General features: G+C 40.7%; 1 protein-coding gene across 1 annotated transcript in view; it reads left to right on the forward strand.

The window, feature by feature from the left end:
* Nucleotides 1-24194, forward strand: part of LOC139766101 (nephrin-like) — a 218965-nt gene that overhangs the window by 104744 nt on the left and 90027 nt on the right. Inside the window, 1 exon segment of the mRNA XM_071694261.1 lies at nt 22971-23111. Within this exon segment, the coding sequence (XP_071550362.1) occupies nt 22971-23111 (141 nt within the window).

The following is a 24194-nucleotide window of genomic DNA, read 5'->3' on the forward strand; positions in this document are numbered from 1 at the left end:
CGTGGGAAGTATTCTTTCTCCCCTATCCCCAGGGATAATATATATATATATATATATATATATATATATATATATATATATTGCAATACACTAAACTTTCCTTTTCAGGCGAGCTTTTCCAAACATATTCCGGCGTATTGGCATATGTCTTGCAGAACCCTTTGCCCCACAATACTGATTCACTTTTCTGTTCGTGACGTCGACTCGTGGGGGAGAAAAAGGAGACCTAAAAAAAGGAACGAAGCTTGACAGCCTTGTCAAGACTGGTTCACTGCTTCTTACATAATGTTTCTTAATATCCTGAGAGAGAGAGAGAGAGAGAGAGAGAGAGAGAGAGAGAGAGAGAGACTTTTCGTATCACTCTTTTACTTACGTATTATATAGATTACTTTTTTTTTCTTTTTTAAAAAGAAACGTTTTCTTTTGTTACACACAGTCCTATTTCAAGAAGCTTTGGTATATTTCTACATTTTTTTTCTTCCTCTTATACAACCACCAAGAGGATTTTTATCCACATTGATACAAAGAATTATTCATCTCCCTTAGAATCATGAAATTCTGTACAACCATCTGCATGTCTGGTGTAGAACCATCTGTGTCTGGTGTAGAACCATCTATGTCTCGTGTAGAACCATCTGCACGTTTCATGCAGAACCATTTGCACGTTTCATGCAGAACCATCTGCACTTCTTGTGTAGGACCACCTGCATGACTGATGTAGAACCACCTGCACGTCTGGTGTAGGACCAGCTGCACGTCTGGTATAGAACCACCTACACGTCTGGTATGAAACCACCCGTAAAACTGGTGCAGAACCACCTGCACGACTGGTGCAGAACCACCTGCACGTGTGGTATAGAACCACCTGCACGACCGGTGCAGAACCACCTGCACGTGTGGTATAGAACCACCTGCACGACTGGTGCAGAACCACCTGCACGTCTGGTATGAAACCACCTGTAAGACTGGTGCAGAACCACCTGCACGACTGGTGCAGAACCACCTGCACGTGTGGTATAGAACCACCTGCACGTGTGGTATAGAACCACCTGGAGGTCTCGTGGTTCCGCCGTTTATAATTGTACATTCCCGTGCGTCGGCAGTGGCTGACTCTGACATGAGGACCCTCTCCCTGGAGGTCCCACACATCCTGAGTCCATTTCCTCTTTAATCTCAACCCTTCCTTCCGAGCCCTTCTGTTTGCCCTTTGTTTGCCCTCTGTCTGTCCTCTGTTTGTCTTCCGAGCCCTTCTGTTTGCCTTTTGTTTGTCCTCTGTTTTTCATTTGTTTGTCTTCTGTGTGCCCTTTGTTTGTCCTCTGTCCTCTGTTTTTCATTTGTTTGTCTTCTGTTTGTCGTTTGTTTGTCCTCTTTCATTGTGATAAAAATTCCTCTTAGAGACAGTGTTATACAACCTTTATGTATACAATCTCTTGGTCTTGTGGTTTCATATATATATATATATATATATATATATATATATATATATATATATATATATATATATATGTTTTTCCTTTGTTGTAATTCGAGAGATTACCTAAGAAAATTCTGTAATTAGAATGAATCATCTTTAATCAAAGTGCGTTGTTATCAGTCTCATGTCTTATGAATTTACTTCTAGTTTTCTTGTATTTCTTCACTCTTTAAATTCAGTCATCTATTTATTGCCTTTTATTTCAACTGTTGCTTTGTGGGAGAAGGTGGCTTAGGCATTCCTTTGATTTCAAAAACAAAAACATTTACACCTTCATTTATGCAAAATTAATGACTTGTATGTAATCAAGTTTTGTATATTTATCTAATCTCGTTCATTTCCTCGATAATGATGGAGATAACTAGTCAGAGATATCTCTGATCTCTCGCATGACACAAGCAAGCCATATCTCTGCTCGTGGAGATTTCGAAGATAGTGTTTTTAATACACATTTTTTTTTTTTTTTTACCCCATTTTTTCCCCAAATACATTTCGCAGCCAAGATGAGTTTTCAATACAACATTTAGGGTAGCCCAATCGCCACCTGACACATAAATGCGGTTCCACAACTTGTGGCAGCTATTTCCTAAAAAAGAGAAGAGGGCGAACTGTTTGGCCATTTTTGTTGGATGTCTGCTGGAAATTGGTCTTTTTTTTACACTTTTTTTACAGTTACATTGGGAGAGAGAGAGAAAAAAGGTGTTTACAGTTCATACTATTCTCGAGAGACAAAAAAAAAGAAACTGAAAATTTTTAAAAACTTCATCATTGAATTAGTGAGTTTAAGCTGTGTGTTTACATGAAGCGCGTTTTATTTATGTAAATGGTTGTGTCTGATTTACATACAGGCATCAGAGATACACAATGACTGCCGTAAGGAAGTACAATGTTCCTTCTATCTATCACATGAATGTGATCATCATATCTGTGATATCTGGAGACCTGTACGAAGAAAGAGAAATGAAACGGGAACTCATGCCAATAATCTGTAACTCACAGATGACACGGGAACTTATACACCAGTTATCAGGTCACTCTCAATGACACACTGGTGGTAATAATTCATCAAATAATGATTGTCTGTTAAATCTTATTTTCAGAGGGTACGAACGCCATTTGGGTTGAATATTGAATGATTATATATATATATATATATATATATATATATATATATATATATATATATATATTTCATTCAATCGCCATCTCCCATGTTAGCGAGATATCGCAAGGAAACAGACAAAAGAATGGCCCAACCCACCCACGTAGACATGTATATACATAAACGCACACACGCACATATACATACCTATACATTTCAACGTATGCATACTTATACATATACAGACATGTACATATATAAACATGTACATACTCATACTTGCTGCCTTCACCCAGCAAGTATATATATATATATATATATATATATATATATATATATATATATATATGTATATATGCCGAGCAGGTTGAAACACTATTGCCAATGGGAACGTCTGTGAGTAGCGTACGTGGGTGTTGGTAATACTGAATGATTAAAGAAATATGAGGTGATCTTTTTGAGTATGTAATGAGGGTGAGTGCCACTGGTGAGGCAAGAGAAAACGTAGTGAACAATAATGAGTCAACAGAGAAAATGGGCAATGCAGAAGAACATTAGCTGCAAAATACAAAAAGAAAATTCATATCAAATGGATCTGAAAAGGCCAAAAAATATAGTATTCTTTGTAAACTGTTGAACGTGAAGATAGATAGGGAGGTCTACGTGAAGATAGATAGGGAGGTCTACGTGAAAATAGATAGGGAGATCTACGTGAAAATAGATGGGGAGGTCTACGTGAAGATAGGTTGGGGGGGTCTACGTGTTAATGTTAATGAATTGAGCATATACGACACTTGCCCAAAGTGTGTTTATGTCTGATTATATATATATATATATATATATATATATATATATATATATATTTATATTTTTTTTTTTTTTTTTTTTTTTGCTTTGTCGCTGTCTCCCGCGTTTGCGAGGTAGCGCAAGGAAACAGACGAAAGAAATGGCCCAACCCACCCCCATACACATGTATATACATACGTCCACACACGCAAATATACATACCTACACAGCTTTCCATGGTTTACCCCAGACGCTTCACATGCCTTGATTCAATCCACTGACAGCACGTCAACCCCGGTATACCACATCGCTCCAATTCACTCTATTCCTTGCCCTCCTTTCACCCTCCTGCATGTTCAGGCCCCGATCACACAAAATCTTTTTCACTCCATCTTTCCACCTCCAATTTGGTCTCCCTCTTCTCCTCGTTCCCTCCACCTCCGACACATATATCCTCTTGGTCAATCTTTCCTCACTCATTCTCTCCATGTGACCAAACCATTTCAAAACACCCTCTTCTGCTCTCTCAACCACGCTCTTTTTATTTCCACACATCTCTCTTACCCTTACGTTACTTACTCGATCAAACCACCTCACACCACACATTGTCCACAAACATCTCATTTCCAGCACATCCATCCTCCTACGCACAACTCTATCCATAGTCCACGCCTCGCAACCATACAACATTGTTGGAACCACTATTCCTTCAAACATACCCATTTTTGCTTTCCGAGATAATGTTCTCGACTTCCACACATTCTTCAAGGCTCCCAGAATTTTCGCCCCCTCCCCCACCCTATGATCCGCTTCCATGGTTCCATCCGCTGCCAGATCCACTCCCAGATATCTAAAACACTTCACTTCCTCCAGTTTTTCTCCATTCAAACTCACCTCCCAATTGACTTGACCCTCAACCCTACTGTACCTAATAACCTTGCTCTTATTCACATTTACTCTTAACTTTCTTCTTTCACACACTTTCCCAAACTCAGTCACCAGCTTCTGCAGTTTCTCACATGAATCAGCCACCAGCGCTGTATCATCAGCGAACAACAACTGACTCACTTCCCAAGCTCTCTCATCCCCAACAGACTTCATACTTGCCCCTCTTTCCAAAACTCTTGCATTCACCTCCCTATATATATATATATATATATATATATATATATATATATATATAGAGAGAGAGAGAGAGAGAGAGAGAGAGAGAGGAGTTTGATATAGCAATACAATCCACCTTTGCTTTCTTACAGAACTGAATATTTTATTAAACCTTCAACATGATAAATGTAATCGGTCACCACCTAGCTGATGAAATATTAATCAACCCAGCATCAGTTGATGTATTTCCTCAATTTAGAAATATTTTCCCATACGGTCTTATCTCTCACACATCACTGAAGTATTATCAATCATAGATTTTGTTTATTATCTCTTTCTTGCAACGAAGGAAACGAATTTATCACGAAGGATGGAAATCGCATTTACTTTATTGCACTCTCTCGCCTCAGCGCATGTTTGACAGCCGAATCTTGATCCACGGTCGAGAGTCCTTCAGAAAGATTTAAGAGTTTCGCTCAAGATGCGTCCAATACTGGATTATCGCATCAAGGGAATGGTATCTTGTGAAGACTGGTGAGAACTGGACAGAATATTATCGGTAAGATCATTGTGAATAGGAAATAGAAGACGTGGACACTCTCTCTCTCTCTCTCTCTCTCTCTCTCTCTCTCTCTCTATATATATATATATATATATATATATATATATATATATATATATATATATATATGATAGGTACACACATACATTCATGCAAACATAAATATTATACGATGATATATATATATGTATATATCTGCCTTGGTTGGCACGAGTCCAACATGGACATAACGATCTAATGATATAGACATAGGCAGTTAAAGAGATTCAAAAATCCGTGAACAGAAGCCAGGAATTAGAAACTATAGATTAGAAACAAGGGACCAGAAACTGGTCATCATAAACATGAAATGTAGAATTGAAAATAAAGAATGTTAGACTGATAAAAATCCTTCATATCTTTTCATGTTGCTGTAGTTAATATAAAAGCAACTATTCTCTTCTAAGTCAAAGTGATAATAAGATCATTGGCATACATTTCCATATCAGACAAATACATATTTGTTTCTTTGTTGTTGTTTTTATACTAAAGAGAAACGTTTTTGTTAGTAAATGTTTTACACAACAAAGACGTGGAGTAATATCAGAGAGGCTGCCCGTCTGCCAAGTGGATTATTCCACTCCATTACGGTAAGTGGAGAAGGGGCAGCAAAGTGGAACTCGGCGCCACACCACTTACCAGATGCATTAGTAAGCGTTGCAGTATCCGAATTTATGTTAAGTCCCGGTAACCGGCCGGGATAATCCGGTTAAGTAATCAGGACCCCATGGCTGATTTCTGTGTTGGTAGCTGGTAGGATGTTCCCTCCAGCTATCGGTATATCATCCTTTCTCAACATCATTTCTATGCTAATGTATTGTTATAGCAGGAAGATGTAGTATAGAATACAATACGAACTTAAAATATAAGGACTGATTTTTTTTTTCCCATCACACATGGAGCCAGTTCATTGTATCCCGTGCACGCCTCTCGCCCTCCTGCATGTTTATTAATGATAACCGAGATCCTCCTTCACTACATCCGTCCATATCCTTCTCGATCCCTCCCTCACCCACTTGCTCACTCCACTTCTGAAACGTGTGTCAGCCTTCCCTAAGGTCGATAAAATGCCACTGTAAGTCAGTTTCTTTCTGCAAGTAAAAATTTCTCTCTCTCTCTCTCTCTCTCTCTCTCTCTCTCTCTCTCTCTGTATGTATGTATGTATATACATACACACACACACACACACACACACACACACACACACATATATATATGAAGAATGTGTGGAAGTCGAGAACATTATCTCGGAAAGCAAAAATGGGTATGTTTGAAGGAATAGTGGTTCCAACAATGTTGTATGGTTGCGAGGCGTGGGCTATGGATAGAGTTGTGCGCAGGAAGATGGATGTGCTGGAAATGAGATGTTTGAGGACAATGTGTGGTGTGAGGTGGTTTGATCGAGTGAGTAACGTAAGGGTAAGAGAGATGTGTGGAAATAAAAAGAGCGTGGTTGAGAGAGCAGAAGAGGGTGTTTTGAAATGGTTTGGGCGCATGGAGAAAATGAATGAGGAAAGATTGACCAAGAGGATATATGTGTCGGAGGTGGAGGGAACGAGGAGAAGAGGGAGACCAAATTGGAGGTGGAAAGATGGAGTGAAAAGATTTTGTGTGATCGGGGCCTGAACATGCAGGAGGGTGAAAGGAGGGCAAGGAATAGAGTGAATTGGAGCGATGTGGTATACCGGGGTTGACGTGCTGTCAGTGGATTGAATCAAGGCATGTGAAGCGTCTGGGGTAAACCATGGAAAGCTGTGTAGGTATGTATATTTGCGTGTGTGGACGTATGTATATACATGTGTATGGGGGTGGGTTGGGCCATTTCTTTCGTCTGTTTCCTTGCGCTACCTCGCAAACGCGGAAGACGGCGACAAAAAAAAAAAAAAAATATATATATATATATATATATATATATATATATATATATATATATATATATATAGATAGATAGAAGAATAGATAGATATACCGAGAGAGAAATAATGCTTAATGAAAATCGACTAAAATATCTGCAGGCTTATGAATCAGTTATTCATACACTGGAAGAACTTTGAATAAAACGAAAGAGAAAAACATATCGTCCCTTCTGTCCACCGTCTGTTCGTAAAAATACCAGGCATCATACATCATCATACAGCATCATACAACATCATACCAGGCATCATACATCATCATACAGGGTTTATGTATAGCGCAGGAGACCGTCATGACAATGGTCGAATGTAGAAAACACATTGCGATCCATGCTTTTGATAAGGCTAAATGGCAGGAAGATCAAGAAAAAAACCATATGCTGTAATACAGAATGGAAATGATGGATGGGATTGATGCTGTAAGAAACAAGGGCGATGAAAGAATGCTCTGAAGTTCAGCTAAGGGGATTAATTCAGAGGTCATGGGTTCGAGGCCTTTTTGCTGAAGAGTATTATTTGATATATATATATATATATATATATATATATATATATATATATATATATATATATATATATATATATATTCCTATGAGTCCACGGAGAAATGAAAGGCGATAAGTTCCCAAGTGCACTTTCGTGTAATATTCACATCATCAGGGGAGACACAAGAAAGAAATATAAGTCAGTTACTATACAACGAAGAGACGTATACAATCACACATAATGCCCTACAATACCAAGGACTCGAACCCGGAACACATACATATACATATTAGGCTCCCTTCTCGTCTTCTTTTGTCTCCTAGGATAATGTGTGGGAGGTGACGTCATCACAAGTGACACACTTGCTCACACACATCTCACAAATCAGTCCAGTCCTCCTCACGGTCCAGAGTTTATGAGAAGTCGTGTTGTCTGGCGGTAGATTAAACGCTTAGCCAGACTTATGAGTTTTATCTCATGTTAAGAGCTTGCTTATCTAGATTCATGGCTCTCTCTCTCTCTCTCTCTCTCTCTCTCTCTCTCTCTCTCTCTCAACGAAAACTTGAGAGCTCGGTAGAGCTAAGAGCTATCTTTAGACGCTAAGGTGAACGTCTTTCCTTCGTCTTTTTTTATGACTTACGACCATAATGACTGGCGATTGTGCTTTGGGGCATCAAGGATTATATGAGGATTAAATATCCCATTATGAGGTCGATTAGGAGACTAATTACCTCATTCTGAGGTTGATTAGGGGACTAACTTCCTCATTATGAAGTTGATTAGGATACTAACTCCCTCATCATGAAGGTGATTAGGGGAATAACTACCTCATTATGAAGTTGATTAGGATACTAACTCCCTTATCATGAAGGTGATTAGGGGAATAACTAACTCATTATGAAGTTGATTAGGATACTAACTCCCTCATCATGAAGGTGATTAGGGGAATAACTACCTCATTATGAAGTTGATTAGGATACTAACTCCCTCATCATGAAGGTGATTAGGGGAATAACTACCTCATTATGAAGTTGATTAGGATACTAACTCCCTCATCATGAAGGTGATTAGGGGAATAACTACCTCATTATGAAGTTGATTAGGATACTAACTGCCTTATCATGAATGTGATTAGGGGAATAACTACCTCATTATGAAGTTGATTAGGATACTAACTCCCTCATCATGAAGGTGATTAGGGGACTAACTGACTCATTATGAAGTTGATTAGGATACTAACTGCCTTATCATGAATGTGATTAGGGGGCTTAATGCCTCATTATAGAGTTGATTAGGGGACTAACTCCCTCATCATGAAGGTGATTAGGGGACGAACTACCTCATTATGAAGTTGATTAGGAGTCTAACTCCCTCATCATGAAGGTGATTAGGGGACGAACTACCTCATTATGAAGTTGATTAGGAGACTAACTCCCTCATCATGAAGGTGATTAGGGGACTTAATGCCTCATTATAGAGTTGATTAGGGGACTAACTCCCTCATCATGAAGGTGATTAGGGGACGAACTACCTCATTATGAAGTTGATTAGGAGACTAACTCCCTCATCATGAAGGTGATTAGGGGACTAACTACCTCATTATAGAGTTGATTAGGGGACTAACTCCTTCATCATGAAGGTGATTAGGGGACTAGCAACTTCATCATGAAGGTGATTAGGGGACTTGACTACCTCATCATGAAGTCTAGTTGCAGACTGAGAACTAGGAACGCTAACATGATCTATATAATAACTCATTACTCACAAAACTTAATTATGCCATATCATTTTTGGTTATAATCATACCTGATACCCAATCATACCGGATTCCTTTTTTCAATAATTCCTTTGGAAATTACGCCCACATTGGTATATGGCCGCAGTCCTAAAGATGGAGAATTACCTGAACCCAAGCTTTCCTTCCGGAATCCTTCCTCAAAGCACCTTTAGAATCCTTCTGTGAGAATATACGATGCATTCAGAATAATTTCCTAAATCTTTCCTCTGCAGGTTGTGCCGAGGATTTTCTCGTATCCTGTATTCATGCGCGGGAAATCCTTCCCAGCCAGACGAAGGATCTTTCTCCTAACGTCGTTTTCCAGGATTTCTTCATTCATATCCTTCCATGAGCTAGTCCTTCGACCCCCCCGCCCCCTCCCCTCAAGCTCTTGCAACAACAGTCCTTCTAAAGGACTCCTGATTACTTAAGATCCTTCGACAACCTTCTCCTTATGACATCTCGCCGAAATCCTACAGAGGATCATACTTCTCCTATAGTCCTTCCTACCCCGCTCCCCTCTCCATGCCTCCTAGTTATCCTCAGGATCTTTTCGCCAGTATCCTTCAGGACTCCTAACCGGCCCTCATACCTAGGATACCCTGACAGACTCCCCCGCCACATTCTCTCCATAGCATCCATTTTTTACCAGGCCTTCCCAGCCCATTGAGTCCTTAAGATATCCTTCAGGATCGTATTTTCCGAGGATATTTCCCCTCAAAACCGTGTTAAAACCTCTCCTCTCTGGTGGACTCCTTCACCAAATAGCCCAAGGATGTTTCTCACACTAGCAGTAAGGATCCAGCAGTCAGTAGAGGCGGCTATCTTTACAAACTGTAAGAAAATACACAACTGGATCTGCTTACATTACCATATAACCAGCAAGCAACGTAAGAATATTTCCTCGTGTATGAGCATTATACATATAAGAAGAACCTACACGTATTTCTATGTACATTACGTTCATACATAGTATATCTTTTACATGTATATTTCTGTGTCCATGAGTTTCTATGAACGGTCATGAACACGTCTAGTTTTGACACAGATCTGTGTACACACAAGTTAATTCATGTAAGACAAAATATGTGTTCCCAAATAAACCAATTATTCACACTGCTCTAATCACCTCTAAATGTCTATAAAATCATATTATATTCAGTTGAGTGGTAGAATAGCTGTTTATATGATTAGGTATATATATATAAAGTGTGCTTAAGTGAATAATGTATATAACTAAAGCAATCAGCCATGAAGAGGAACAGTAATTCATACAGAACAGCAGAAGACATGACACTAAACTCCAGCATTTTCCACACGAAATTATAGAACTTTCTTCTAAAACAAAAGAAGACATATCGCTGTATCCAAACCCGTGACACGAACTGATAAATTCTAAGTTAAACTTACACATCTACTTTGTAGTTATGCTATCAAGAGAAGCAGCTGGCGAGATGCACGGTGTAAATATACATTTTAAGTGCGATGTTTAACTTTGTCAGAGACGTTCACACTTCGCCTGATCCTTACAAATGACGAAGTTTAGATTGTCTTTACGGAACTTTTCATTCGCGCTTTACTTCTTTTATCGAGAGGTTTTACGAGCAGTCTCTCTCTCTCTCTCTCTCTCTCTCTCTCTCTCTCTCTCTCTCTCTCTCTCTCTCTCTCTCTATCGATCTCTCTATCTATCTATCTTTCTATTTATCTATAGATCTTTCTATCTATCTATCTATCTATCTATCTATATATATATATATATATATATATATATATATATATATATATATATATATATATATATATATATATATATCTTTATCTCTTTCTCTCCGTGTGTGAGTGTGTATGTGTGTGGATATGTGTGTGGGTGTGTATATGTGTGTGGGTGTGTGTGTGTGTTCTGTTTGAGCTAACAATCTGACACGTGTTATTTATCATCAATAAACGATTATATACACAAATGCATCATTGCCAATGGCCTTTTATAATCTTGGTCGACGGTTTTATGGCGTAGTGATAGAAAATAATCAAAATCCATATACATTTGCGCATTTATATTATATACATATTTGAAATACCAAAGACTGTGAGGCTGGGGAAAATGTTTATGCCCTTAGAAATCCGACATTCCATTTCCATTCAGCGATCTGAGAATATGGAATTTCAACCTTATGTTACTGTGAGTTTCTCTCTCACGAAAAGGTTAGTTGAAAGAAAGGGAAACGTGCGGGTGTGCTCCATGATTTACATAGAAAATGGAGTTAGGTGAATGTACATAGGAGTAGAGTACATGGGAGTAGAATACATGGAAGTACATGAGAGTACGTGGGAAAACCAGATTAAAACTAATGGTCTATGATGAGGATATTGCTGGAGGAGGACATAGAATGTTTTAATTAAGTAAAGAATGGATTAGAACAGGATGACAGAAGGCTCCTCCCCACCCACCACTATAGATGGAGACAGGATAGTACAGCAGAAGGCTCCTCCCCACCCACCACTATAGATGGAGACAGGATAGTACAGCAGAAGGCTCCTCCCCACAAACCACTATAGATGGAGACAGGATAGTACAGCAGAAGGCTCCTCCCCACCCACCACTATAGATGGAGACAGGATAGTACAGCAGAAGGCTCCTCCCCACCCACCACTATAGATGGAGACAGGATAGTACAGCAGAAGGCTCCTCCCCACCCACCACTATAGATGGAGACAGGATAGTACAGCAGTAGGCTCCTCCCCACTCACCACTATAGATGGAGACAGGATAGTACAGCAGAAGGCTCCTCCCCACCCACCACTATAGATGGAGACAGGATAGTACAGCAGAAGGCTCCTCCCCACCCACCACTATAGATGGAGACAGGATAGTACAGCAGAAGGCTCCTCCCCACCCACCACTATAGATGGAGACAGGATAGTACAGCAGAAGGCTCCTCCCCACCCACCACTATAGATGGAGACAGGATAGTACAGCAGTAGGCTCCTCCCCACCCACTACTATAGATGGAGACAGGATAGTACAGCAGAAGGCTCCTCCCCACCCACCACTATAGATGGAGACAGGATCGTAAAACAGACACAACGTATATGAAGTTAACAGTAAATAGAAGCGAAAACTATTTTCACAAGAAGATTTTCAGGGAAAAATAGTGGTTGCCAATGAGTTGAGGGTCATTTGTAAAAGGCTTAACGAGGAACTCGATATCTGACTATTTTAACCTTTAAATAACCGGGACAGAAAACCGAAAGTCATAGAGGATCGTTCCCTTATGAACCAGTATATAAACTGTCATTTCAGATAACTTTGTAAGGAGATAATTTGAAATGAGTGATTTAATGCAATTTTTCTTTACACGTCAAAGGAGTGATCTTGTTCGCCATTTTCTATATTTCTTTAGCCATCATGTGTGTTAAGCCTTTGGGTGTCATGACGTGACCTTTGACCTGACCCTTTAAGAATCAGGTCAACTGCTAATTAGAAGACTCCATGATTTCTTGTTCTTACTTCGAGGCTCAAAGACATAGAGAAATTCACTCGCTCGTGAAGCAAAGAGAGAGAGACGAAGTGACTGGATCAAGTCCACAATGGTCTTCGAGAGAACTGGACTTGATCTAAAGCCACTGGATCCCGCCGTACATAATGGCCTGCACAAAGACCACAAGGTTCCAGACTTAGCGGGACGGCACCATGGAAATGAAGTCTCGGGCAAAGTTTGCTAACGAGACCTTTAAAAGTTGAGATATATAATGCACTTTACGAAACGTGAATTGCAAACCAAATGGACTCCTTACGGAATACCTGGAAGGCAATTTGCGGCATCCGTTAGGGCGAGAGTCTCCTGGAAAAGACATGGCGCCAAGGAACATGTTCAGAAAGGCTCTGTCTTATCCCGGAAGTCTCTCTCTCTCTCTCTCTCTCTCTCTCTCTCTCTCTCTCTCTCTCTTCTCTCTCTTCTCTCTCTTCTCTCTCTCTCTCTCTCTCTCTCTCTCTCTCTCTCTCTCTCTCTCGTTCCAGGACTGTCTTGTTGATGAGGAGCGCTATCTTGCCTTAGGGCTGACTGGAATTACCTCAGTCTATCTTAACTACGGTTAAGGAGGCGCTATCTTGCCCTATGGCTGACTGAAATGACCTAAGTCTATCTTATCTACGTTTAGAGAAAAGTTATCTTGCATTAGTCTATCTTATCTGCGATAAAAGGAGCACTATCTTGCCGTAGGGCAAACTGGCATTACCCAGTCTGTTTATAGACGGTTAGACAGGAGCTATCTTACCCTATAATTTACTTGAGTCATGCTGTCTTATCTACGAATGAAAAAAGAAAAGCTCTCTTATCTCCGAGCTCAGTGAATTTACGAAATCTATTTAATGACCTTTTTCTTCATGTTTTCGTAGATTCAACAGCTCTACACTTAACATCTAAGGTGTGAATTGCATAAGTCGCTCGAAGACTTTTAATATAAGACAAGATGATGAATTACCTGTTGGCCAAGATCTTTTATTGAAATACAGACAAAAGATCTCATTCAAATAATGAAATGAGACGAAGAGATATGTTTATATGGAAAGAACTTTATGTAAAAAGAAAAGACAGATATATTCAAATAGATAGATAAGAAGCAATCTATAGGATTCTACTGAAAGCTTATATTAATTTGTAGATTTAGACATTAGGATGTGATTGGTAAGTCTAAGGGGTTTGTTTGGAATCCTTTTAGATCAAGGTTCAATACCCTAAAAGTGATTCAAAAACATATATGAATGTTTTATCCCACTCCATACAGTGGCCTCGCCATGAATGTCTTATGAATCCCGTATAACCGGAAAATGATTCATGTATATGCATGACAGAAGTGTGAATACACCTATATCTATAATCCTCTATATTTCCTCGTATATCCCTCTATAGCGGTCGTACCTACCTCGATTATGGTATAGGAATATATACAGTTTAATAGGATGGTTAGATCTATAAACTGTGTCGCTCATCTCCGGGAAGGAGAAAGACTGCGCTATACCTATCTTTGGTGGGGGGTGAGAGAGAGAGAGAGAGAGAGAGAGAGAGAGAGAGAGAGAGCAGATTGAATCATAAACCTACAAACATGAACAGTCTGCTGCACTTAATCAATAGACGTGGTGAAAATAATTAGATACTGTATATCGTGCGTGTGTGTGTGTGTGTGTGTGTGTATAGATGTAAAAAAAAAAAAAGGGAAACATGGTTTACACCGTAGGTGGGTGTAAACAAAGCGGCTTATTATACAACCTGGCTCCCACACTGTGTCCCCATGGCAACCCAGCCCAGCCACGCTGCATCATGTGTTGCATGAAAACAGCTTTAAGCTGGCCCTATGTATGAACGCTTAAGTATGGGTCATTATCCATTAGGAAAATCAGGACTTAAAACCCATTATGTCCTTTACAGTAAATCGCCTGGGATATAAGGCATGGGACCTGGGATACAAGGCATGGGACCTGGGATACAAGGCATGGGACCTGAGATACAAGGCATGGGACCTGGGATACAAGGCATGGGACCTGGGATATAAGGAGTGGCCATATGGGACCTGGGATATAAGGAGTGGCCTTTATGGGACCTGGGATGTTTTGGAAACACTTGGGAAGGACTTAAAAGTCCTTGAGAACTAAGGTTCGATCCTTGAACTCGACGGTACGAGCCTTGAACACGACGGTACGCCCCTTGAGCACGACGGTACAACCCTTGAGCACGACGGTATGACACATGAACACTACGGTACGACCCTTGAGCACGACGGTACGAGCCTTGAGCACGACGGCACGACCGTTGAGCACGACGGTACGAGCCTTGAGCACGACGGTACGACCGTTGAGTACGACGGTACGACCCTTGAACACGACGGTACGAGCCTTGAACACGACGGCACGACCGTTGAGCACGACGGTACGAGCCTTGAGCACGACGGTACGACCGTTGAGTACGACGATACGACCGTTGAGTACGACGGTACGACCCTTGAGTACGACGGTACGACCCTTGAGCAAGATCCTAACGATCGTTGAGCTCGGCGGCACACGAACCCTGCTTACGATGGCGTGACCTTTGACCTGACCTTTAAGGGTCATGTGAGGTAAGCTGACGGCAGTACAAGTGCCAACAGCTGCCAGCATTACCAACAGCTACCAGCATTACCAACAGCTACCAGCATTACCAACAGCTACCAGCATTACCAACAGAGTAAATGATGACTTACAGGAAATATGAGCAACAGTCTCTTCTTCCAGTCCTCAGGGAGGGAGATAACCAGATAAGAGGAAGATAACATGGGAGAGAAAGATATCATGTGAGAGAAAGATATCATGGGAGAGGAAGGTATGGGAGAGAAAGATATCATGGGAGAGGAAGGTATGGGAGAGAAAGATATCATGGGAGAGGAAGGTATGGGAGAGAAAGATATCATGGGAGAGGACGGTATGGGAGAGAAAGATATCATGGGAGAGGAAGATATCATTGGAGATGATGTCATGAGAGAGAGAGAGAGAGAGAGAGAGAGAGAGAGAGAGAGAGAGAGAGATAACATACGAGGTATACATCAGGGCGAGTTGGGGGGGAATGGTTGATGGACTGGGGTTGAATAAAGGGTTGATCAGGGGGGATGTATGATGTACCTCCAGGGGAACGATAGATGGCCTGGGGTTGTGGCTGGGTTGTGAGATGTGTCCCCGGGGATATAAATATTTACAGGGTGGAGAGGATTAAGGGAGCTTGTGGCAGGGAATGAGGGTAGAATGATCTACCTATCTATATAATCATCTGTCTATCTGATTCATATATGAATATAAAGGAGAAAATGTGCCTGTAGGATAAAAGAATTTGCTAGGACTCAGCTGGTGCTGTGTGCTAACGTAATACAATGTCATTCACCTTATATATATATATATATATATATATATATATATATATATATATATATATATATATATATATATATATTCCTATGAGTCCACTGGGAAAATGAAACACGATAAGTTCCCGAGTGCACTTTCGTGTAATAATCACATCATCAGGGGAGACGCAAGAGAGAAATATAACAATCAACTGACTGTTATATTTCTCTCGTGTGTCTCCCGTAATGACATGATTATTACACGAAAGTGCACTTGGGAACTTATCGTGTTTCATTTTCCCCGTGGACTCATAGGAATATACTTGATCACGCGCAAAATTGTGACCCTTTCCGATATATATATATATATATATATCGGTTCCACCAATGTTGTATGGTTGCGAGGCGTGGGCTATGGATAGAGTTGTGCGCAGGAGGATGGATGTGCTGGAAATGAGATGTTTGAGGACAATGTGTGGTGTGAGGTGGTTTGATCGAGTAAGTAACGTAGGGGTAAGAGAGATGTGTGGAAATAAAAAGAGCGTGGTTGAGAGAGCAGAAGAGGGTGTTTTGAAATGGTTTGGGCACATGGAGAGAATGAGTGAGGAAAGATTGACCAAGAGGATATATGTGTCGGAGGTGGAGGGAACGAGGAGAAGAGGGAGACCAAATTGGAGGTGGAAAGATGGAGTGAAAAAGATTTTGTGTGATCGGGGCCTGAACATGCAGGAGGGTGAAAGGAGGGCAAGGAATAGAGTGAATTGGAGCGATGTGGTATACAGGGTTTGACGTGCTGTCAGTGGATTGAATCAAGGCATGTGAAGCGTCTGGGGTAAACCATGGAAAGCTGTGTAGGTATGTATATTTGCGTGTGTGGACGTGTGTATGTACATGTGTATGGGGGGGGGGGGTTGGGCCATTTCTTTCGTCTGTTTCCTTGCGCTACCTCGCAAACGCGGGAGACAGCGACAAAGTATAAAAAAAAAAAAAAAAAAAAAAAAAAAAAAAAAAAAATATATATATATATATATATCCTTTAGTGTTTCCATATTCTGAAAATCATATCTGGTTGGTTGGGAAACTACAAAACAAACAGGAACTCTTCATGTTCGTCCACTGAAAATTAGTAAATACTGGATCCTGTGGTAAGCGACCAGAGGGCCCCACAGTTTGCGGAGATCGACAAAACTTTGAGAATCACGTAATATCGGCACGCGTAGAAGAGCATCGCCATGCCAGAACTTTACCCCAACCTCCGGGGATACTTGTGAAATTACAGAGGAGGAGAGACAGTTACCATATTACAGACGATATACGAGGGAATGTTTCCAGTTTCTGGTTTTATATTAGGTTTCATAGCCAGTGTTTCCGAAGTAGATCGCAAAATATCAGTTAACTGTGGCCGTTGTGGTAGGATTTGGGTATTTTCATGGTGGGGGAAACTTAGAAGATTTGCCTGTTGTCTCGTACTTCCCGGGGTTTACTGTTGAATTTAGTGGGGTCGAGTGTTGGTAAGCACTTAATATGTTGAACGTATTGAGTTGCGTCTGTCAAGGATTTAGCGTTAGGTGAAATTTACTGTGTTTCTCGATATTTGTCTGTTAGCGTTGGGAATTTATAAAAACAACTGACACCAGTTCAGTAGTTTGTGTAGAATGCATAATGCAAGGCTTTTTCCTGCATAGTATTTGATGTAGAGGTGTGGCATAAGAAAGAAAAAGATTATTCATCAATTGTGTATTGAAGAACACACACACACACACACACACACACAAGGAAGTAGTATACCAGGATAAGAGAGAAGGAAGAGAGAAAAACTTTGAAAAGTATATTGCAGACAAGGCAGGATATATTACAAATGTTTTTCATAACTTCATCTGGTATAAAGTGTCAGTTTTGGATCAGCTAACCAGGCTTAGGTGATGATGTAAGGAAATGCGAGGAATGAATGAAAAACACAAGTGTTCTCATAGTTTAAAGACACTGTCGTCCCAACACCAGGGAATGGGATGAGGAGGAAGTCTTGGATATTCAGAGAAGACATAGAATACGGAATGTCATTTGGCTCTCACAAGGATTATGGTCCTGATGAGGTTCATCCATAATTGATGAAAAGGAATACAGATGCACGAGACAACTCACATAAACAGTTGTTCAAGACCTTATCGGGAAATGTAAAGTGAGAAACTGATGGAGTTGAGTTTCGGGAGAATGGATTATGGGGGAAAGTTGAAAGTCCATGTAAATATAAGTGAGATAAGTAGGTCTAGCAAAGGAAGAAAGACAAATGACACAAAACACGTAGCTGCAGTCATTACACACTTTACAGAACTTCTCAATGTACCATTCTATGACACCCGAGTGTGAGACCCTGGAGGAGGTGGAGTGTCTGTACAGACCTGAGAGTGAACATGGCAGAGAATGGAAGCTGAAGCAAGCTGTACGTTGGATGAGGGCGTTGAACGTCTTAATTGCACTGAGGAGTGTGTAGGAGGAGAGGTCACTGGGAGCTAGGTCAAACATGGGTCACTTTGACTGTAGCATCGACTGTGTTACGTGGATGTGATGCCTGGGCCATACTTGAGAAAACGAGGGTGGATGATTTGGAAATCAAATGCTTGAAGACAATATACAGTAAAAGGAAGGGTTGATCTAGTAAGAAATGACAAGATGAGAAATAGGTGTTGTATTAAGAGGAATAAGGCTGAGGGTGTGCTGAAGTGGTTTAAACATTTGGAGAGGATGAGTGAGGAGAGGTTGACAAAGAGGATCTATATCAGAAGTGTAGGGAAAAAGGAAAAAGGGGAGAACGAACTGGAGATGAAATGAAGGAGTGAAAAATGCTGCGAGTGATCAGAGCCTGAACGTGTGGGAGGGTGTGAGGCGAGCATGAGATAGAACGAATTAGAGTGATGTGGTTTACGGGGGGCGGGCGGCTTGCTGTCATTGGGCTGCACCTGGACATATGAGGCGATCTGGGAACACAGCGGGAAGGCCTGTGGGGCTTGGCTATAGAATGAGGACTCTGGTTTCTGTTCATAATACAGAATAGATAGTGAGTAGATGTGAGTAAATAAAACCATTTTCGATTGTTCCAAGCGCCACCTTCCTCCACGAAAAATATCAAAGACTTATGAATTATATTTCGTACCATCACCCACCATTGTTCAGCGGACCCCAACATCTACTATCTACCATCCTGTAGCGTGGAAGTTTCGTTACTAAACCCCCCCAACACCTTCTCTTGATAACCTGACAAGCAATTAGACCCTCAGCAGGAAGTTTGAGAAACCAATTAGCGTTCCTTCTGGAGTTTGCCTGGGTCAGTGTGTTGGTGACGCGAACAAGTAATTAATTTTGGTCAAGGATGGTAGCCCTTAGGGGTGGGGGTGGGGTGGGGGTGCCAACTTATATTGCTGTCTACAGGCTGTGAGGGGGCCACCTTATATGGTTGTTTGCAGGGTTAAAGGTGCCACCTTATATGGTTGTTTGCAGGGTTAAAAGGGCTTCCTTATATGGTTGTTTGCAGGGTTAAAGGTGCTACCTTATATGGTTGTTTGCAGGGTTAAAGGTGCTTCCTTATATGGTTGTTTGCAGGGTTAAAGGTGCTTCCTTATATGGTTGTTTACAGGGTTAAAGGTGCTTCCTTATATGGTTGTTTACAGGGTTAAAGGTGCTACCTTATATGGTTGTTTGCAGGGTTAAAGGTGCTACCTTATATGGTTGTTTACAGTGTTAAAGGTGCTACCTTATATGGTTGTTTGCAGAGTTAAAGGTGCTACCTTATATGGTTGTTTACAGGGTAACGGGAGCCGTTTTATTTGGCTGTCTACAGAGCTGGACGTGTTCACTTATCTGTCACAATACAGGGGCGTAGATGCCATCTTTTCTGCCTCTATACAATGTTGAGCGTCCTACCTTATTTATCTACCCACAGGATCGAAATTCCTGCTTTATCTGGCGCTATACAGAGCTAGAGATGCCACCGTATCTAGCCCTATATAAGAGCAGAGCTGTTATCTTCTGAGAGCCGTTGCTTTATCTAGCTCTATAAGAAGCGGAAGTGCAATCGTACATGAACAAAGCTCTGAACACATGTTGAAGCGGAGGCATCTGTTGACCCAGAACACAGCGGACGCATCTGTCAACACATGATACACTGGTCACGTCTGTTACAGATGAGGAATGGTTGCCGAGGGCAAGTGTTGACTTTGCTGGTAACAGATGATAGTGGAATATTGCGACTCAGGGACGTAATGTGTGTTTGGTGAAGTGGTAACGTGGCTTACTGTTGGCTTTATAAATATTAACATATATAAGCACACACACACACACACACACACACATACAGATACACAGACATACAGAAACACAAACACATATACATAGATATATAGACGCACACACAGATACACAGACACAGATATAAAGACGCACACATACACACACAGATACACAGACAGACACAGACACATACAGATACACATGCAGACACAAATACACAGATATAGACAAACACATTCGCTTGCATATCAGCCTATGGGGTAATGTTTAGCGTTGCTGACCATTAGTAAGCAAGGATCCATCCTTGGGCTGGTCAGCATGGGTTCGAATCTCGGGCACGACAGTCGGTCCTCAGCCAGCCTAGGTGTTCATCCTTCCCTCGAGCGACAAATGGGTACCTGGCCTAGGCTGGTGTGTGTGTTGTGTGTGTGTGCGTGTGTGTGTGTGGGTGTGGGTGTATGTGTGTTGTGTGTGTGTGTGAATGTGTGTGTGTTTGTGTGTATGTGTGTGTGTGTGTGTGTGTATGTGTGTTGTGTGTGTGTGTGTATGTGTGTTGTGTGTGTGTGTGAATGTGTGTGTTGTGTGTGTGTGTGTGTGTTGTGTGTGTTGTGTGTGGATGTGGGTGAGGTGTTCTACAAAGAAATTCTTCAAAGAAATCTGACATTTGGCAGTTGCTCAGTTCAAAGTGAAATCAAATTTTTCATACGGAATACAAGCAACTCTCTCACCAAAAGGTGGCATACACCTCGAGGCTTGTAGGGTATTGCATGCAACACTTGTGTTGCCCAGAGTGCAGACTAGTTCCAAGGAACACTTGTGTGGCCTGAGGTACACCTCAAGTTCCTAGTATTGATACAGGAAGGAGTGGCTACATTGCTGGGAAAAAATGTCAAATACGCCAGCCTCAAATCCCACGGCCAAAGGTGAAATTCTCTCCAGGGTATAAGGCAGGTCAAGTCTCAAGACAAACTAGTTCATAAGGATCCGAACTTAAGTAGAAAAAAAAAAGAATAACTAGTTTTATGGATCTTAGGCGATCTAACTCCTTTTTTCAATCCCGGGAAACGACGTCGTAAGCTTTCGTGCGCGTGTGGTTAAAGCTACTCAAGTTACGACCAAATGTAAGGATACTTAAGTTCTTGTGGTTTAAGACGACTTGTAGACGAACGTACGACAGAGAGATGGATTGGCATAGCGTTCTCAATGTGTACGTTACGTGACGCTGGTGATGGCAAAAACCACACACTTGCCTTACGACGACACATTTTCCTACATATAAGATGACACATAGTTTGAAATCTCAGGAAAACGAGGTCGTTCACGAGATTAGAGATTAGTGAAGGAATAGGAGAGATACTGGGTCTGAGATGTGGTGTATGAGAATCTCCTTGGTGATAGTGAGGGTTTGAGAGAAGTCATTTTCACATTGGTTGAGTCTGAAAGTGATATTCACTGAAGATGAGGTGCTGGTCTTGACAACTTGTTGAGATCTGAGATGAAATAAGATTCCTCGTTGATAACAGTCTTTGTGGAACTTAACGAGGCAGTTGGGTGGTCCGTCATGCAAACGATGATTGTTCTCAAACTGATGTAAATTTGTTGTGTATGTAAGATGTAGGTTCGTTTGATGTAAATATGACTTGTAAATAAAGTTCATTCCTTTGCTCTGTTGAACGTGTGATGTAAATGTTTGTTCTCCTAATGCTGTAAATTCATTGTGTAAATGATGGTTATTCATACGGTGTTGTACTTTTATTGTGTAAAGAATGAAGGATATCTTAATGCTGCTATTTTATGAAGAAATACTTCGTCTAGCTTTCCGATCTTATCAAAAACTTCATTTTTTTACATAATAAGATATTGTGCTGATATATATATATATATATATATATATATATATATATATATATATATATATATATATATATATATATATATATATATATATATAAAATTGTAAGTATATAAACATCTGCTCCGTGTGGGTTGAAAAAACCGTCCACATTACATCGGGATAATGAACTGTGGGTTGAGAGCTCCGTAGACTTTTTCTACCATTGGCCATACGTAAGGTCAACTTTTTGTTACTGTGCGTCAAGTGAGGTTACTTAATACTTATGCCTTTTGCCTTTTGTTAGTGAAATGAGGTCGTTTAGTACTCGTGATGTCGTGCTGGTATACAGATAGATAGATAGATGGATAGATAAATAGATAGATAGACAGATAACTCTAAACTAAACTGTATACTCTCATCTCACTTACAAGAGGCAAAAGTAGGAGGAATAAGTGTTAAGTAACCTTTCCTTGACTCAACAGAAACAAGTTCTCTCCACTTATAACCAAGACCACATAAGTCTACGGTGTCCACCATCCATGTTTCATTACCACACCGTGATATCTACTGGTTTTCTAACCTCCATATCAGCTACATAGCAGAAGCTTTATGTAGTTGCCAGCCCAAAATTCAAGATCTCTGTGAAATGAATAAAGAATTGATCTTAAGGTTAATGCATTCCCGTTTTCCTTCATCCCAGTAGGTTGTGAGGTCTCATATCCCATTTTCTCTCCCATTCCAGGCTCCTTAGCAGCGGGGTTCCAGAGGTTTCGTGTGAAACCCGACAGTGTGGAGGTGATGGAAGGAGCAGATGTGTTCCTGGAGTGTATAGTGGAGGACCAGCAAGGCAAGGCGCAGTGGACCAAAGACGGTTTCGCCTTAGGTCAGTTCCCAGGTTCGATCCTCAATGATTATTTTTTTCCCCCGACTCTGTGTTGAACCAATATACATCACCACAGATGTTGCAAGTGCTCGGTAAGGAGAACATGGAGGGAGAAATTACCAGGAACTTGGAACTTCGCTTCACCTTATCAATTTTCCAGCCATTGCGCCAGGAAGGATTGAACAATGTCTTCAATTGGCACATATTTACCTCTGGTAATCATGTCCATTGGGCATGACAGTGGATGTGTGCAACTGAAGGCCAAGTTCTTTATTTTTTTTCTCTCCCCAAACATTGCATCCTCATAAGGGCAGGTAAAGCTATAAGGCATAAAACAATATTATAATTTTACCATTATTGTCAATTATGATAATTAATACCCCCCAGGGTTTTTTTTATCATACGTTTTCTATACTTCCTTTTTTATTGTCGAAGAAAATGGCAGTAACAACCAACTTGCATAATCATAATAATATGCAAAATAGCATTTTCTCTCTTTTTTTCAGGCTTGCATTTCCTTTGCTCATAACATGCATGAGGCTTTTAAATGTGAGGTTCCTTGTTACTGTAGTAATACAGAAGTTCACAGTTCCTGACTCTCGTCCTTACTTTTACACTTTTTTTTTAAACTCTTGCAACATCTATGGTGGTGGAATGTACCTTTCTTACCCCACACACCCCTCCAAAAAAAAAAAACCATAACCTGCACTATAGCACAAGCAGGGTAATATTACATTTCACAAACCCTTTCTAATAATACTCCTGCTCAAATTCTCTCGGGATACGAAAAGAAAAAAAGAATTCCCAAGGCGACATTAGTTTGGTGTTTAATTCCACACTGCTTTTTACCATAATTGTGTTTGAACTAGAGAGAAACTTTCACGTTCACTTTGTGCCGAGATTGTCAGCATGTGTCTGGTGGGCTAGTGGAGGAAATGATATATACATGTTGTCACACAGTACTTTACCCTAATCCATGGCTTTTCTAAACCCCAAGAGAGGGGACCTTAAGCTTTGTATCCTAGGAGAGAGGGACCTTAAGCTTTGTATCCTAGGAGAGGGGACCTTAAGCTTTGTATCCTA

The sequence above is a fragment of the Panulirus ornatus genome, chromosome 57, assembly GCF_036320965.1.
Source record: "Panulirus ornatus isolate Po-2019 chromosome 57, ASM3632096v1, whole genome shotgun sequence".
NCBI classification, from domain to species: Eukaryota; Metazoa; Arthropoda; class Malacostraca; order Decapoda; family Palinuridae; genus Panulirus; species Panulirus ornatus.